The 17767-nt window shown below is 44.6% G+C and overlaps 1 protein-coding gene across 1 annotated transcript in view; it reads right to left on the bottom strand.

Moving 5' to 3' along the window:
• Positions 1 to 17767, bottom strand: part of FER1L6 (fer-1 like family member 6) — a 111352-nt gene that overhangs the window by 79474 nt on the left and 14111 nt on the right. The window contains exons 2-10 of the mRNA XM_081116505.1: positions 17654 to 17733; positions 13597 to 13717; positions 11069 to 11123; positions 10848 to 10979; positions 8310 to 8372; positions 4636 to 4714; positions 3309 to 3465; positions 2525 to 2711; positions 1367 to 1559 (exon numbers count right to left, since the gene is read on the bottom strand). Coding sequence (XP_080972631.1) covers positions 1367 to 1559; positions 2525 to 2711; positions 3309 to 3465; positions 4636 to 4714; positions 8310 to 8372; positions 10848 to 10979; positions 11069 to 11123; positions 13597 to 13717; positions 17654 to 17726 — 1060 coding nt within the window. The 5' untranslated portion in view covers positions 17727 to 17733. The remainder of the gene's footprint in view (positions 1 to 1366; positions 1560 to 2524; positions 2712 to 3308; positions 3466 to 4635; positions 4715 to 8309; positions 8373 to 10847; positions 10980 to 11068; positions 11124 to 13596; positions 13718 to 17653; positions 17734 to 17767) is intronic.

The raw sequence follows: 17767 nt of genomic DNA, 5'->3' as shown, positions 1-17767 counted from the left end.
CGTTTGCTTAACAATTCCCCCACTGTTGACAAGTAGATATTTCTGTTTGTTTTACTGTTATCAGTAGTTTTATGCCTAAATGTTTCCTTTCCTTGACCCACAGCCCCATGGACTAGATTCTGTCCTTCCACTGAATACATTTTAAGAGGCAGGGATATTGTGTTAAGAAGAATAGAAAGATTTTATGGCCCCTGATGTCTACTTTTTAAAACTGTTATGTCTCCCTGAACACCATCGCAATGTTCCTGAAAAGCTGTGGGTAAAACCTGTTAACATCTAGCTGAGAAATCTGCAGACAGGAAGAGCATGCTTTGTTGCATAAAGCATCCTGTGGCAAACCCTTCCGTAACAGGAGGAGTTACACAATAGGTATTTATTGAGGCCTTCCCAAGGTGTCACTCTGTGAGGGGCACAGCAACGTGATCCGGACCTCCGCGTATGCCAAGCCTTCAGTATATGTACACACACACACACACACACACACACACAAATATATACATCAATCAGCACAGACTTGTAGCGCAGAGAAAGATTGCCTTGGGTTTAAAGGAGAGAGGGTTTGTTGGGATATTTAGAAAATCATCACCTACTGACTTGGGTTTTGTAATAAAGAGATTTATCCTGGGTGGAAGCTCTTTCGACTGACTCAGTGGATGAGCTGGGATTCTGTTCCCTTCTTGGCCCTCCCAGTGCACCCTCAGCAGCACCTCCCTGCACTACTCATGCTCCCCTGCTCCCATCAGTGAGTTGGGGGCACAATTTGGGGGGGATCATTTAAACATGTAAAAACCATTTTTAGCTTATGAGCCGTGCAGAAATATGTGGCAGGCCAGATGTGGCCTGTGGCCCATAGTTTGCCCACCTGTGATCTACTCTAAACACTTCATTTTCTACTTAAGAAACTTAAGGCCCAGACCGGCCGGGCGTAGCTCAGTGGTTGAGCATAGACCTAGGATCCAGGGGACTGGGGTTCAATTCCCGGTCAGGGCACATGCCCCAGTTGCAGGCTAGGCAGCCGATCAATGACTCTCTCATCATTGATGTTTCTGTCTCTCTCCCTCTCCTTTCCTCTCTCTGAAATCAATAAAGATATATTTAAAAAAAACAAAAACTTAAGACCCAGAGAGAGGAAGTGACTGCTTCAAGGACACACAGTGAAGCTCCTGGACTACCTGAGATGGTGACCAAGCCTCCTGGCTCCCAGAGTCTGGCTCCATCCACTGCCCTGAACCAACCTAAATCAGAGATCACACAGAACATGGAAGGGGCCTAACAGTGCCTGCTCTAAGCCTCTCATTTTAAAGATGAGGCCTCCAAACCGATCATTTCAAGGTCCTATGTCCAAGTCAGACATGTGAGGCTTTACCTTTATCTCCATCCTGTTCATTGGAGATTTTCTTCAGGTCGATGAAATGGGTTGCCAGTGCTACATCATTCACACTGCCTTCATCCCAAACCTGGATTTTCACCCTCCGACACAAGGGAGGGAACATTTCCTTGAAGATCACCTGTTCGTGCCACACAGGATCGGCACAGTTCTTTTGCACTGTGGTTTGCCCCTAAAAGCAAAGCCAGGAAGATGTGAGCATGAAAAGAAACAAAACAGCCCTTGGCTGACCCAAACTCGACAAACCCACTGGACATAGAAAATAATGAATTTTCGTCCACCCAGCACCCATGAAAATCAGTTACACCCAGCGAACATTACTGATGTCCTACTCTGCTAGGCATTGGGGGGAAAAGTGAGTAAGTCTCAGGTCCTGCCCTCAGGAAGTCCCCATCCTCATACTGGGACGGGGGTGAAACTAACAGCTGTGTTATGAACAACAGTTGCTCCGTGCACCTCCAGGAATGGGGCAGACAGAGTTAGACCCTTGGTGACATTTATAAACGTAGGAATCTGTGCAAATCACTTAGGCAGTCTGGGACTGTTTCCTCATCAGAAAATGGAGTTAATGTCCTATATGACCACCAAGGCAGTCTCAGTAAAAATACTCCAGTGTTCACCCTGCCAAATGGAGGGGTCAGGGTAGACATGTATTTAAGGGCAGAGACAGTCTGTGTGTCAGCTGAAGCTTCAAAGTCCAGCCAACTAAGATTGAGCTCCGACCTCGGCCCAGGTCCTGGTACTTCCAATGCTCTTGAGCAGGGAACAGGGTGTCTAGGCTTTCACAGGACAGGGACTACCTGGGGAGACTGTGGAGCAGATTGGGAGGAGAGTGGTCATTCTGCAGGGCCTGGGGACTGGGTAACAGCTCAGAGAAGTAGCCAGAGGTAAGAAAGGCAGCTTGTCTGCCTGGGTCCTGAACCACGATCCCCCATGGCTCCTCTCCACCATCTCCCATGGACAGTGAGTAATCCTCTCTTTCCTTCTTGCCCTGTGACTCAGTGCCTCTTTGTGGCTAGCTTTTTCTCTCAAGGCACTTCCTAATCTTGATTTCAATTTCACTTGACTAGAAATGTCCTTGGTAAAGAGCAGGGTCCTGGCCAAGGCTTGTCATTGTTGGTGACAACAGTTCCTCACCGTCTGCCCAGCAAAGGAGACCTCCACGAAGGGATCCACAAGGTCCTTACTGTCACCCACAAATGCTTTGGTGACATTTGCCATGATGCTGGAGTTCATTTTGGGCAACCCTTCTGCTTTGTAGAGTCTCACATAGAATCTGGCCCAGGGTCTCTCTGATGGAAACCCTTGAGGGATCAAAAGGTTCCTTAGAGGGGGGAACAAAAACAAAAAATAAAAAAGAGCTCTCACTTCAAAGAATAGAGAGAAAAGCTGGAAGCAATTTGGAAGCATAAAAAAGGATCCTGACACATGACAGAATCTGAAAAGATTAGGATTTATGGCTAAAATGAGTTTTTTTCCTCATTTAACGACAACAAAGGGCATGATTGGAGTGAATGCAGACTCATTTAGATCCTACAATTATAAAATAAACACTGTCTCCCATGCTGCACCTTAAAAGAGGTACATTAAGTCTCCCCATCTTTACAAACCAGTGGTAGAAATTATAATCCTTTCAAAGGAAAATCAGCTAAATTCAAATAAATCAGATAAGCTCAACAGCAGCTTGCCTATTATGGATTATTATAGGAAGACAGGGTTTTCTTGTCCTAGAAACCGACCTCCCAATGGGTAGCTACACCTTCAATAAGGCGCATCTTGGTGCCTTGGACAGAGTGGAATCCCGGTGGACAAGCCGTAAATCTGGCCATTCTCATGCACCCATAAGGAAAGGGAGGGCGGGAAACAGGCATGGAAATCGGGACACATTTCCACGGCTCAGCCCTGGATGCATCTGTCTCACTTTTCTATTTGCTCCTCAGCATCGGAGGTTTTAGGGTTGGTCTTCAGGACGTCGCCTTTCCCAATCATGTTGATGTCACACTTCAGGTATCCCTTCGTGCCAGTCCTGATGTCACCAGGGTCTGTGAGCAGGGCCCACTTGTCACAGAACTGATGACCTGTAAAAGTGTCCTGTCAGCTCAGAAATCCTGCACAGATGGACCCAGCAGCCCTACCCAGTTCCCTCCCACAGCCAAGGTCTCCCACTTTCTACTGAGGCGGTAGCTCATCTGGGTATTTCCAAGTCTTAAGCCGCCCCCCTCTCCCCTCTCCCTTCTCTCCCTTATTTCCCATTCTCTTCCCTGTCTTTTTCTCCAACCAGCACAGGTATTTGGGAAGGCTTCGGCCTAGTGGAAGTTCCTTAGCCAGGCTTCTAGCTTTGATGGGATAGGAGGACACTATGGAGTATAGAAGTCACATATTATTTCACAGGCCATAAATGTGGCTCATGGATTTTTTTGTTTGGCCTACAGTGTAAGTCCAAACTTCAAAATCTCATACATAAATCTATACTTCTGGCTTATAAAAAAAAAAGTTAGACCAGGCAATACAGAGGGCACATTTCCACATGACAGCGGATGGTAAAGAAGTAGACTCACATGACCTGGATCCCTGGTCATGTGAGTGAATCACAGTTGAAGAAAAGAGACCTTTCATAAGAAGACCTATGTTTGTTGTTGGCTGTATTACTTATTAGCTCTTGACCTTGGACAAATTACCTAGCTTCTCAGAGTTTCACTTTCTTATAAATCAGGGATAATAATGATTATTAAAGCAAATCCTTATGTGGCATACCACGGTCATTCTCTGCTGGGTCTACACTAAGCCCTCTATGTATATTTATTAACTTAATCCTCTAAAACCCTGTGAAGAAAGTCTTATTTTATCCCCACAAGGAAACTGAAACATGAAGAAGCCAAACCATTTGCCCAAGGTTGCACAACTAGGAACGAGCAGAGTAGAATTTGAACCCAGACAATCTGGCTCCAGAGTCCATATTCTTAACTTCAACACTTTCCTGTCTTTCTTGATGGAGTCTCACAGAACTAAATTAGACAGATTTGTGAAAATAATAAATAAATAAATAAAAACCTGCCCAGAAGTATGGAGATATAAGTCAATTTTATCATTAAATCAAAAACTGAAGAGCCATATCTTATTCAACTTTCTATAATTGGTGCTGTGTTATTGAATGGATGGTTAAATGGATGAGCAAATAAATAAGTTGACCTCCAGGTGGGTACACTGGAGAAGAGTAAGAAAGATACTGGGAGGCAATACTTTCTTACCAGGTTGGTTGTACACGGTGCCCAGGTCCACTTTGAAAGCGCCAATCAGTATGCTTCCTATCAGCTTGTGGTGAAAGACCTGAGGAGAGACGGAGCAGTGAGCCCAGAACTACATTTCTTTTTGAGGATAGACCTGTGAAGTAGGTTTCTGACACCTCAAAGAGCATTCTAGGCCTTGACCCTTGTCTGGCCTTCACTCTCCTCTGAAGCACAATGACATTTGGTCACCAAAACTCAGGACTGTAAAGGGCATCCAGAAGTACCTCTTTGTCCTAGCAGGTTTTCAGCTAACCCTCTAATGAAGGACACCTAACAAACATCACTGTCTGAAAGTTCTTTTTCTGTTTTTAACCAAAATGAACTTTTGTGCAGCCAACCCTTCAACACCTATCCCTGCCTGCTGAAACTTTACCCATCCTTCAATGTCTAGAGCAAATGTTGCTTCCTCCAAGCAGACCCCCCTGAGTCCCCACAACTGAAAGTGTTCCCTTTCTCCACTAAACTCTCACAGCACTTTGCTCACTACTTTCTCAGACAACTGATCACATATGGCCTCTAGAAGTTATGGACATGTACAACAGTCAGAACAAGGGAGACAGCTGTTATCAATATTTTGTCTAATCAGAAGACAGTAGAGGTCCTGGCTGGTTACAGCAGCACATTTGAATGCTAATGCTATAAAGATGAGTTAAGCTCTAAAGGATGGTGTCAGAGCTGGCCCTGGGTTCAGAAACAATGTTGTATGAGACACTGCTGAAGAATCAGGATGAGTTTAACCTTTAACCCAGAAAAGAAAAAAGTGGAGATGTTGACAAAGGGCAATGGTAACCTAGTGTCTTCAGATTTTGGAAATGCTTCCATCTAGAAGAGGGGTTAGGTTCCCAGCGTAGATCCCAAGTTATAGGAAGAGAGATTTCAGCTCACCATAAGGACAATTTTTATAACCGAACTTCTCAGTGATGGAATGGGCTTTCCTAAAAAATTGGATATGATCAAGTAGAGCCCGAGAATATCATGTCATGGAGGTGGCAGAGAAGGATTCCTGCACCTACTGGAGGTTAGACTAGATGATCTCTAAATTTTCTTCTAATTATAAAATCCTATGAGTCCCTCAAATCAAGGAGAGTTTCCTAGTCTCTTCTACCCACCACATGGCCTTGTTCATAATAGGTGTTCAATAAACATTGAATGAATTAATGAATGATTGACCAGTTGAATGATAGATAAATAGGAGACTTTTGTAGCTTCTAAACAGCTCCTCTGGTAGAGATAGTAAGAAGCAAATTCAATTGACTTCAAGAAATGAAAACATGACAGCTCTTCCCATCCCCCTTTCCACTATTTCTCCCTTGTCCAAACTTTGCAAGGGTATTAGAGAACTGAGGGGAAGCAAGGACAGCTTGGCTTGATAAAAGAGTTATTTAAGGCCACACACACCAAGCTCAATCCAAGCCCTCCATGCTTGCAGTTGTTACTGTGGCTTCCCAAAGGCCTGAGCAAGAACACAAGCCTGACTCAAGCTATTCTCAGACCAAAGGCATCTGGGTCCCAGTGAGCATGATAGGATGCAAGAGCCCCAAACAGATCTTTAAATAACACTGGAGGCTTCCTGAAATCTATCTAGTGTGAGAGCCAGGCAACTGGTGTGGTCAGGCATTGGACTGCTAGAACTCTGGGGCATCTCATATACTGAGTGCTGGGGACCCTGCATGCCTGGGGCCACTGTCGAGGGAAGATGGTCTTTGGCACCACCAGGGTCTGCCCTAATAGCATCTGCTTCCAGCACTTCCTCCCTCTTCTCCAATGCTCATTTTATTCTAGGCATGCTGACTTATAGTTCTTGTACTAGCGGAAAACTTGTATTAAGTACTTCCTCCTCAAGGGAATTTTCCCTTTAAAATCTTTGGCTTCTGTCCTGAAGGGTCATTTAGGGAGACCAAAGTGTTCTCTTCTTCAAAGTTAGAGGACCAGAGATAGGCAATACCAGCTCTGATCCTCTAAAAACCCACTTGCCCCAGAGAGACTCATGACCCTTGTCTATGATACAGTATAAAAATCTAGCTATTAACTGTTTATTTGCAATCTAGACAGTCCCTTAGGAGCTTGAATCTCACAAACAGGTCATCGCCTGAGCTATGCAATGTAACGAAGTCCTGGGCAATGTCCCAGGTCCCAAAATACCTTCTGCACCACTTGTCATCATGCCTGAAATTTAAACAGGACGAATGTTTGGCTCTTGATAACTTTCATTCTTCAAGAGTCACATTCTGCAAGTGCCCTTGGGAAAGATAATATCATAATTTCACTATTGCCTAAGCCTCATGCAGGACTGATATAGAATACGCTGTGTGTGTGCGTGTGTATGTGTGTGTGTAACATAATATTAAAATAAAGAAGAGGGCATGTCCGTCAGTTGTAGGCTCCAGCCCCAGCCCCAGGCGGGGTGCATGCAGAAGGCAACCAATTGATGTTTCTCTCTCTCTTCCCCCCTCTCTCTCTCTTCCTTCCACTCTCTCTGAAAAGCAATGGAAAAAATATATACTTGAGTGAGGATTTAAAAAAATAAAATAAAGGTGAGTGAATGATAAAGGCAGGCAAGGAAGTCTTCGAGACAAGATTTGCCATCTTCACAATTCTCATTAGAGTTGGTGTCACTGTTAGGAAAACATTTCCTCAACACGTCTTATGTTGGTATGTAAAGTAGGAATTCTGTCTTTGAGAACAAGTTGGAGGAGAGCATGTGCCCTGCAACCCCTCACCCCGCCACGTCACGTTCAGGCATGAACACCCTCACTACCCTCTCCATGGGAGAAGCAGCGATTTCTGCAACTGGTGAGATACATGCAGTCTGTCCCCCACTGGTCTCTGCCCTTTCGCAGTGGTGTGAAGTTGGTAATGATCCTGTTTGTATTCTCTCATGTGGACTAGTGCAGCTTCAAAGCTAGTATACACCTTCCCACTCCTGCCCTCCAGGTGGTGGGCCAACCTGGATAAGACACCTGGCTGGACCAGAAAGCTCTCCCTGTCTCTACTCTTCAGACTTGATCTGTGGAGGTAGGAAGGACTTCACCTGCCAGGGCTGAGGAAGGGTCTACGCAGCAGACCCGATCCCCCTCATAGGCAGGTCTGGAGGTCTACACTCAAAGGCAAGTAACTATTAACAAGCTAAGTGGTAACCACGTGCTCCAAATCACACCCTCTGATCCAGCATCACTGATACATTCGGTTCCTTCCTGATTCTTTCTTTCTATTTCTCTGTTTATTACTAACGAGGAGGGGAAGGGATGTGATTAACTGTCATTAGTGTGGAGATCACTCCAAGAGAGAAACACTAACATTTGCTTCACAAAAAGAAAGAAACCAACCCAACAATGGCAATCATTGTCATTTGAAGTGTAGTCCCACGTTAGTAGGCTACACAATTCAATTCATGACGGCTTGATAGTGGATTGCAACTTGCCTCCCACAAGCACAGATTTTCTTGAAAAGGTTTGCCTTCCCGAACTCCTCTATTCTGGTTACTCAAGTTCGATCCTGCTGGTTTCAAACTCAACAGCTCGCACTCACCCTCCTGAATCTATTCTCTCCTAAGCAGGCTGAGCTGCCCCTGAGAGTTCCCAAGGCCTAGAATCTCTCCTGCCTCCTCCCACTCCCACCACCATGGACATACTTACTGAGATTTTGATGATCTTGTCGAAAAGATGCACTTGAGGCCCAATGAAGTCGAAGACAAAGTACTATAAAACATAAAGTTCATTCTGACTGTAAATCCCAGCCTTGCATTTAAGAACCCTGTCCCTGGAGTAGATTTAAATGTGCATTGTTCTAACCAGTTGCAGGCATGAGCCTCAATGGCATGAATGTATATATCATCAACTGATTGGCCATCCCCTATGGAAGGCCATTTAACTTGCTTTCAATTTTTTTCCAAATAAAAAAATAAAGAATGCCACCAACCACATCTTTGCACAGGATATATGTGAGTTTTCCTCTAAAATGAGAAGTAGAATTGTTGGGTCATGGTTTACATGCATGTAAGTGTTTAGTAGATAGCATAAAATTTCTTTCTTAGGGAGCTAAACCATTTTACATTCCCACTGGCAGCATATAAATATAGCCATTTCCCCACACCTTTGCAAGCCTCGATATCATCAAATCTTTTATTTATTCATTTTACCTATACAGAATGACGGGTGAAAAAAGTATCTCGGTGTGGAATATAGTCAATAATATTGTAATAACTATGTATGGTGTCACGTGGGTACTAGACTTATGGGGGGATCACTTTGTAAATTATACAAATGTCTAACAACTATGCTGTATACCTGAAACTAATATAAAATCATGTTGCATGTTAACTGTAATTGAAAAATTAAATAAATAATAATTTTTTAAGAGAGACGTATCGATGAAAGGTTACAGTATATCCAGTGTCTTCTGTTTAAGAAAAAAAAAAGTGTAACATTTCAGGAAGTTTTCATATATATATGTCAAAACTTTTTAAATGTTCAGAATTTTTTTTATGTGCAAAATTCTCTTACATGCAATTCTTCATTCTCTGATATATGAGATGCTGTGGGTGCCTTTGGACCAATAAATTAGTTCCAATGTTTCTTGCCTTCTGCTGAGTTTCACATTCAAACTCAACTGCCTCACACAGGTTCCTAGACCTCCGAGGCCACACACATTTTTCTAGCTGGGAAATATTCCCCAGTCCCTACTAACCAGCTCCTTCAACATCTAATGGAATTTTGGGCTTAAAAATTAGGATCAAAAGCTGTACCAAAGGTTTTTAGTTCAACTATAACAAAGGTATTTACTTCAACTTTTATGTTTTTATGAGATTACACTTGGGCCAAAGTTAGTGTCATTAGACCCAGGACTTCTATGCATAAAGCAAATACTAATTCTAATAATTAACAAATTTGTAGAGCTTTGCACGAAAGCATTTTCACACACATCCACTCCAAAGATATTACAGAGGAGGGGAGAGGACCATGAAGGAGACAACTGCCACTTTTACTCACTATAAAAGGTTCAGAGGCAGGGGTGATAAAGAGGAAAGGTATTAATAGCTCTAATGGGATTTGGGTATTTTCTGGGCATTTCATTATCCATGCTCTCCTGCCTTCCTTTTCAATTACTACTCCCATCAGAAAAATAATTAAGAGTTTACTGCATTTTTTGATAATTCATGGTGTCTGTGGGAGACAAGCACCCTTGAACACTATTCGAGTATAAATTGTTACCTCTTTGGAGGGCGATTTGGAGATATCAAAATTTTAAATGCCTATATTCTTTGCCCCAGTTTATGCCAGGTCAGTATTATTATAAGTAGTAGCCAAAGACTGAAAGAAATTGTAATATCCATCAATGAGAAATTGACTGGCTTAGTAAATTCCAGTGTATCGATGCAATGGGAAACTACAGCAATGAGCAGAAAATGAGGATGAGCTGTGCATCCAGATGCAGGCTGATCTCCAAGGCACATTGGTGAGAAGAGCAAGGTCCAGGCCAGTGTGTGTAGAATGTTGCCATTTGGGTACAATATTTATTTGTACTCTTGTACATGCCTGAAATAGCTATGAAACGGCATTTTTTAAAAGCCTGGTGAGAATGGCTGCTTGGAAGAAGGGGAACTAAGAGATTTTTCACCCAATATCATTTTACACTCTTTGTATCTTTCACCATTTTTTTTTTACTGTGGAATCTTCTTATTTTCAAAGGAAAATGTAGTATAATATTTACAAGCTTCATGTCTCTCTTTGATGATTTCCTTTACAATTTTTACACGGCTTAGAAAAATATGACTATTTTACTTTCCAGGGCAGCAGGCCTGTTTCAAAAGCAGCAAGTAAATTTCCAGTGTCTCGCTGTGCGAAAGAATATATGTCCTCTCACTAGCCGACAGCCAACACATTTTTCAACATAAACGCAGAGCTTACAATGGATGAAGATGAGCTTGTAAGAAAGAAGAAAATGGGCCTTAATAAACATATAGTAATGTATTTAAAATCAATAGGGATTTCTTACCTATCCCTTCCATTATCTTTTTGCTCAGCTTTATGGGGCTGCTTGTTAAGAAGGCCTGGAGAGTTTGCCATGGGCTGAATGAGTGATGGGGTGCAGACATGCGGGGCATAGGTTTCTACTTGGCTCAAGGCTACAAGTGGGGAGAGTGGTGGCGGAGAAGAGGTGACCCTGTGGCTTACTTCATTGTAAAACGGGCTGTTGGTTCCTTCCTTCACTGTGCTCTGCTTCTTCTCGTCGCCGACCTCGATGGTCACAACAGGGCTGATGTTCTCGCCCACCAGCTGGCGGGCCTCGATGATAGTTATTGCGATCTGCAACACAAAGCGCGTGTGCGCCCTGGGCCTGGCTCTTTGCTCGCGCAAGAAGAGCTGGGGGGCTGGCAGGGAGGGCCATCACTTACTTGATAACTTTGGGATCTCACCTCCCCATCATGAATCTTAGTCAACAGTTTTGATCTATTAAGAGAAAGTTTAACATACAGGTTTCATCAAGAAAGAATATACTTTATAGCCATAAGCCACGGTAATATTTCCTGAGGTGTTTCTAAGGGCTTTTATTTATGTCTCTTCACCTAGTCTCTTTATATCTCTGGGGAGAGAAGTATAAATGGACGAGTGGCTTAACCTCTATGACTCAGTTTCCCCATCTTAAGTGGAGCTAATAATAGCACTTACCACATGAGCTGATGGCTACAAGTTAATGCTATAATGCATGTGTAAACATTTAACCCAGGACCTGGCAAGAATAACTGTCAACTCTTATTGTGAGTATGGTTATCAGTATTATTTATTTTTTATTTTGCAGAATGAGAAACTGAGCTTCCCCAGGAAGTCAGCGGCAGAGCCGGGTCTCAATAAGGATGTCCCTTGTCTCCTGGCAGATCCTTTCCATGGGAGCACTTTGCCATTTCCGTCAGATATAACCATTCTGAGTTTCATGACTGTGTTGGAAAGAATTGGTAAAAGAGAAATTGGAAAGAACAACCAACAGGCTATCTCGGTGAGATTTCACATTCCAGGCTTCCATTACTTGGACTGTCATAAGTAATTGAAAACAGATGTGCCACACCTGGGACTTAGAGATTGGATAATAGTAGAAAGAGATGAAGAATTCTTATAGTCACAGAAGCGGCAACGGGTAGGAAGTGAACTGCACTTGAGCTCCTTGTAAATGCATCCTCTTGCCTTTTAACAATACCATCTTGCATCTGACTTCATTCCATTTCTTCTGATAATCGAGTCCCGCGGAGAACAGAGTAAAGTAGCAAAAATCTCAAGGCTTTGTTGTCTGACTGATCTGAATTAGGATACCTTCTCGCCAATTTTGTGATGTTAGCTTTAATTTCCTCATTGGAAAATGGAAATAATAATTCCTACCACATGGGGATTAAAGGAGATAATGCTTGAAGGAAAAGGTAGGTATCAAAAGGTAGATGTTCATTAATAAAATGGCAAATTTGTATCAATCATTTAACCACGTGCAAGCTCTGGGATTTCCTCAGTTAGAGGAAAAACAAAGATGAATTAGCCATCCTCTTGGCCTTTGCAAAACTACAGTCTATTCAAGAGAGAGGACCAAAGCATTTAAAACGAGAACTAGTAGGTGTGTCATAGGAAAAAAATTCCATAGAAGTTCAGAGAAGAGAGAAACTCCTGAGGGGAGGGGGTAAGCCACAAAGACTTCAGTACAGAGGTTGGATCTGAACTGAGCATTAGTTGGTGGATAGAATTTCAACTGCTGGAGAATGTTCTGACCAAGGAGAAAAGAAAAGTCTGCTACTCCGTACTCCTTTTTTTCCTGCCTTCCTCCATTCAGCGCTATTATCCTGGTGAATAAATGGCAAGTGATCCCTTAAAAGATATTTTAAAATAATTTAAATTCCCCCTAATAACAACTCAGGATCTGCCACACAGGGAAGCACAAATTTTCTTTGAGAGAAAAGAGAGGATGACATGAGAAATTATCATGAATAGGAAATCGACGTAAACAGATATGGGAGACTGAAAGCACTGATAGTTCCAATTATTGGCTTCCTTGCCTCCATGCTCTTTGCCCTGTAATTCAGTCTCCTCTTACTATCATGTGCAGTAGTCTTGCTACCTGCATTGGCCAATAGGATGCAGCAGAAATGACTTGCCAATTCCATGCCCAGGCCTCAAGAGACCTGTGTGCTTCCACTCTGTCCCAGAATACCACCAACACCACCATTGGAACAAGCTCAGACTAGCCTGTTGGGGGGTCTGATACCATATGGAGGAGAGCCCAGTGGTCCCAGCTGAGGCAAACCTACACCAGCCTACCACCAGACTAAAATCAGCAGAGCTGCCAAATGACGACAGACACATAAGTGATGTATATGTAACTATCTAACACCCATAAAACTACCCAACTAATTTATAGACTCATGAGCAATCATAAATGCTGATTACATTAAACCACTGTATTTGGGGGTTATTTGGTACACATCAATAGCTGACTGATACCACAGACTGCATGCAGAAGGCCAGTTTCTTCTGGCTTTTTGTTGGGTCATATAAGAACCACCTTCTCATTTGGGACAGACACAAAACTAAGACATCCAGCATATTGATGAATTAAAGAGGAGGTGAGGGACAGCTCCTGAACCTGTCTCCTGTTGCTACTGTCATTCCTGAACTGTGAGGGACATGAGGACCTTAACTCAGGGGATATAAGACTGAAAGCTGGTAGAGCCAGGAGGACCCTGGCCTGCTGAAGGCTGGCCCAGATCAAGAGGCCAGCACTGCCACAGAAAAAGCTGGACATGAGGACATAGCACTCGGTCTTCCTTAGACCCTTTGGCTCCTTGCAGAGAGTGACTAGGTGATATTCTCTGTCCCCCAGAGCTTGCAAGGGAACATGGCACAGGTGCTCACAAATGCGTGCTTGCTGCTTGTATCAACACTGTACCTTCTCTTTGGAGGAGCTGAGGGGACAGGAGTGACAGACGCATCATCAGAAATCAAATCTCCTCCCAGCCCTTCCTGGTGAGAAGGGCCTGCCTGTGGTGCTTCTGCTTCACCTTGACCATCTAGAGAAGCAAAAAAGGAAGAAAACCCTGTTAAATATACACATAGTGGTGATCTGAGCCTCCACCTTGTGTCCAGTGCTATGCCATAAAGGGTGCCAGGAAACCATTAGACAGTCCTTGCCAGCATAAAATTTAACATGTCACTGACAGAACAGCAGACACAGATCTTAATTTTTTAACAGAATATGCATTTTCTGTTTCCAAAAAGAGAGTATGTTTAAATCATAGTATAATGGAGAGACAACTTTATTATGAATTTAAAGACATGCTTTCAAGTCATAACCTTGCCACAGTGAGACTTAAGATAAATGTATTCCTCCTGAACCTCATTAGCAACATTCAATGTGCATAAGAATCCCCTGGGAAATGTTAAAATGCAGATTCTGATCCAGTGGATCTGGGGTTTCTATCGATGAGATCACAGGTAAGGCCATTCCTGCATCTGCGGGCCAATTTTGAGTAGCAAGGTGATGTAGGTTGAATAATGTTCCCCAAAGTTATTGGGTCTCAGTCCCTGGAACCTGTAAATGCGACCTTATTTGGAAGAAGGGTCTTTGCAGATGTGATAAAATTAAGGATCTGAGATGAGGAGATGATCCTGGATTATACGGGTGGGTCCTAATTACAATCGTATGCATTGCAATTCCCTAGAAGAGAGAGGCAGAGGGACGAAAGAAAAATGCAATGTGACCATGAGGCAGAGATCGAACAGATGCTGCCACAAACCAAGGAATGCTGCTGACACCAGAGTTACTAGTATGTTCTCGCCAATCCACTCACCATGGAGCATCCAGAGTGACCATTTAAAAAAAAAAATCAACCTCACGCCTGGCCGTTGTGGCTCAGTGGTTGAGCATTGACCTATGAACCAGGAGATCACGGTTTGATTCCCGGTCAGGGCACAGGCCAGGGGTGCAGGCTCCATCCCCAGTAGGGGGCGTGCTGGAGGCGGCCGATCAATGACTCTCATCATTGATGTTTCTATCTCTTTCTTCCTCTCCCTTCCTCTCTCTGAAATCAATAAAAAAAATTTTTTTAAAAAACCCACCTCTTGTTGCTTCTGTTCTTAAAACTCCTCAGTGGCTTATGACTTTGATTCTCTGCTCTGCCTGCCTTCCGCCTCCTCCTCCTGGGCCACCTGTCCCTCTGTCCCTGCCATCACTGCTATCTAGTCACAGGGCCTATTTCAGTTTCTTCTACCCTAACAAGCTTTCTCCTGCTTGGAATTTGTCTTCACAGACATCCCTCTTCTTCTGCCCACCCCTGCTGGGCTCCTTCTCTCCTTGAAATTTCAGCTTAAATGTTATCTCCCCAGAGAACCCCTCTCTGACTGCACTGCAAGAGGTTCCCCAACAGTCTTTTTCAGCAAGTCTATTATCTTGATGCTACTTTTCTCAACTTGTAATGCAGTTGCCTCATGAGGGCCCCGATAGATAACAGATGGCCCATCCGGAGCAGGACCATTTGAGGACTTTTTTTACAAAGGCGGGGGTGTAGGAAAACCACAAAGGGCTGTGCAGCTCTCTGGGGCTCACAGCAGCCAAGCTGTTATCTCTCGGAGGTCCCCCAAAATGAAGACAGAGCAGTTACAAGAAACTAGATGGAGAAGTCAGGTTCAGTCAGGTTCCCTACAAGGAACAGCAACCACCCTTCTGTTGAGGGACACAGATCCTGGCCTCACTCCCTTCCCTCTCTTAGACCCCCTGCTGGGACAGCACGCTGGGGAAGGGGCCCGAGTCATGCATCCATAGAGGTTTGCCTCCTGGGACAGAGAACAGGTGGAAAAGGGTGCAGAATAGATCTGGAGGGGCAAACAGAAGAGTCCTACACAGAGCTGCCCCCCCTCCAGAACGCAGCACAGCACCCAACTCTCAGCAGACACTCCATTACTACCATTGAGTAGATGAACGAATGGATGATCATGGAGGGTACCTAATAAGTCTTTGTTGGGTAACGAATTAATGGAGAAGTTAAGATAACTGGAATTTTAGAAAATTAAGGCACTGCCAGCATGCCTCCAAACATATAGATATAAGAACCACAGGCTTTGAGAATCTAGAAACATTTCACCAGAAAAGCCCTAACTTCCCAGGCCAGGACAAGGAGGAAAGACCAGTGTGTGCTCAGTTCGCCGGACTTTGTTTCGTCAGCCTCTACAGGGCGGCCCCTGGCCAGCAGGATGGGTGCTGTTTACTTTCTAGGAGGAGCCTGATTCTCTTTGCCCTGTTTGCTTTGTGGGCTGAAGACTCTAATTAGAATGAGCCACAGGAGCCAGCTCCTCAGAAATGCCCAGGGTTGACTGCCCTAAATCTCTGACAGCTTGTTCCTTCCTCCCCTGCACCGTAGGGGCTCTTAACTGGAGGAAGACCCAGGGGGCAGGAGAGCCCAGGCTCTGGTGTGAGACTGACCTAGGCTCAGGAGCCCGCTTCTTCATTCACTAGCTGTGTGACTTTGGGCAAGCCACTCACCCTCTCTGAACCTCTGTGAATGGGGCAAAGGAATCCATATTTTAGAGTAATGAACAATGCCTGTCAAGTAAAAAGCACCAGGGTCTTATTAAATGTGTCGTAAATATTATTTTTCATAAGGTCCCTGAAGGAGGGGACGGTGCCTTGACATGTGTCCCCAAAACCTACCACAGTGTCATGATTTCAAGGACACTAGAAAAGACCCCAAGCCTTTGCTACTCACTCCCTGATTCCTTTAATTTAACTGAGTAGACAACTACTTCTATGGAGCTGTAAGCCTTGTCCCACTGAAAATGTAATGCCCCTCCCCTCCTGTGCCACATTAGTATGAATAGTTTCATTATTTGATTGTGAGGTTAGGTTTTACCTGAAGCAGGGAGTGGAGTTAGGTGGGGCAAAGGCTACAGGACACCTGCCATGGACGGCAGTGAAGGGTGAAGCAGGCCCCCCAAGAAGACGAGAGGGGTAGAAATCAGAGCAGACCTACAGCCCCATTTGGTTTAGAAATGGCCCACAAAGCTGGCCTTGAACTGGTTGCTGTCAGGGCCCCAGCACAAGTCCCCCGGGCGCCCAGACCTGTGTAATGGAAGCAGTTGCTCCTAGTTGAGTCAGTAAAGACGAATGTCCAGTGGACATCTGCCGGCCTCTGCTGGCGCAGTTCACACTGCAACTCGGGCTTTGCTCTTTAGAAGGAAGTAGCCCCTTCTAAGGGCAGAAAGTCCGGAGCCTGAATTTACCTCCAACCTGACCGCTTTCTGGCTCACGTTCCTGGGTCTGGGCAGCCACACAGGGCCCTGTGATCAAAAGGACCTCGTCTGACTTGACTTAATGCTCTGCAACCACTATCTAGAAATCCTCAATCATTTATTAACAGTGGCTTTGCCTTTTGTTTCTCGCTGGGCCCTGCAAATTCCTGCAGCTGGCCTTTCCCACCTCGCTCTGTCTGCATCTCTGTCAACTCATTTGTAAAACTGGGACAGAAACACCTACTGGTACAACGATGGAAACAATATATACAAAGCCTCCCCCGTAGCAGCTGCTCCGCTCGCTCTTATTTTCAAAGTTTCGCTTGATGCTCCATGTGGCCATGTGAGGTCAACCAGCAGCCCATCTCATGTCCATTTGACAAAGGAAGAGACTGAGACTGAGCCCCTGAGTGGCTTATCCTGGGCCACAGAGCAAATGAGAACAGAAGCAGGAGCCTGAATCCAGCTGCTGCTTCCTCATGGGTCCCCTTCCCAGCAGTGTCCATCCAGCCATGCTTGGTTCAGTGACCAGGTGACAGCCATCCTGGGGCAGATGGCCTTGGGCCTGCACCTGTGATCAGCAGGCAGCACTTTTCCTGCCTCGCTCCTATGGAGAGTGAACCCCAATCTCATCCAAGGAGGGGTCCACCCGTTAGCCCTGCAGGCCCAGGGTAGCAGCCAGCCCCCCCCCCCCCCCCCCCCCCCGCCCACAGATGCCTCACCTTGGGCAGCCTTGTTGGTTAGGATTAGCCCCTTCTCTGCTTTATTCTTTTTCTTCTTCAGCTTTCCAAACATCCCCTTTCTGAAAACAAGAAGAAAAACTTCAACACAGTCAT

Source organism: Miniopterus schreibersii, assembly GCF_964146895.1.
Source record: "Miniopterus schreibersii genome assembly, chromosome: 17".
NCBI classification, from domain to species: Eukaryota; Metazoa; Chordata; class Mammalia; order Chiroptera; family Miniopteridae; genus Miniopterus; species Miniopterus schreibersii.
The sequence above is the reverse complement of the archived record's forward strand: the minus strand, read 5'-3'. Positions and strand labels throughout refer to the sequence as shown.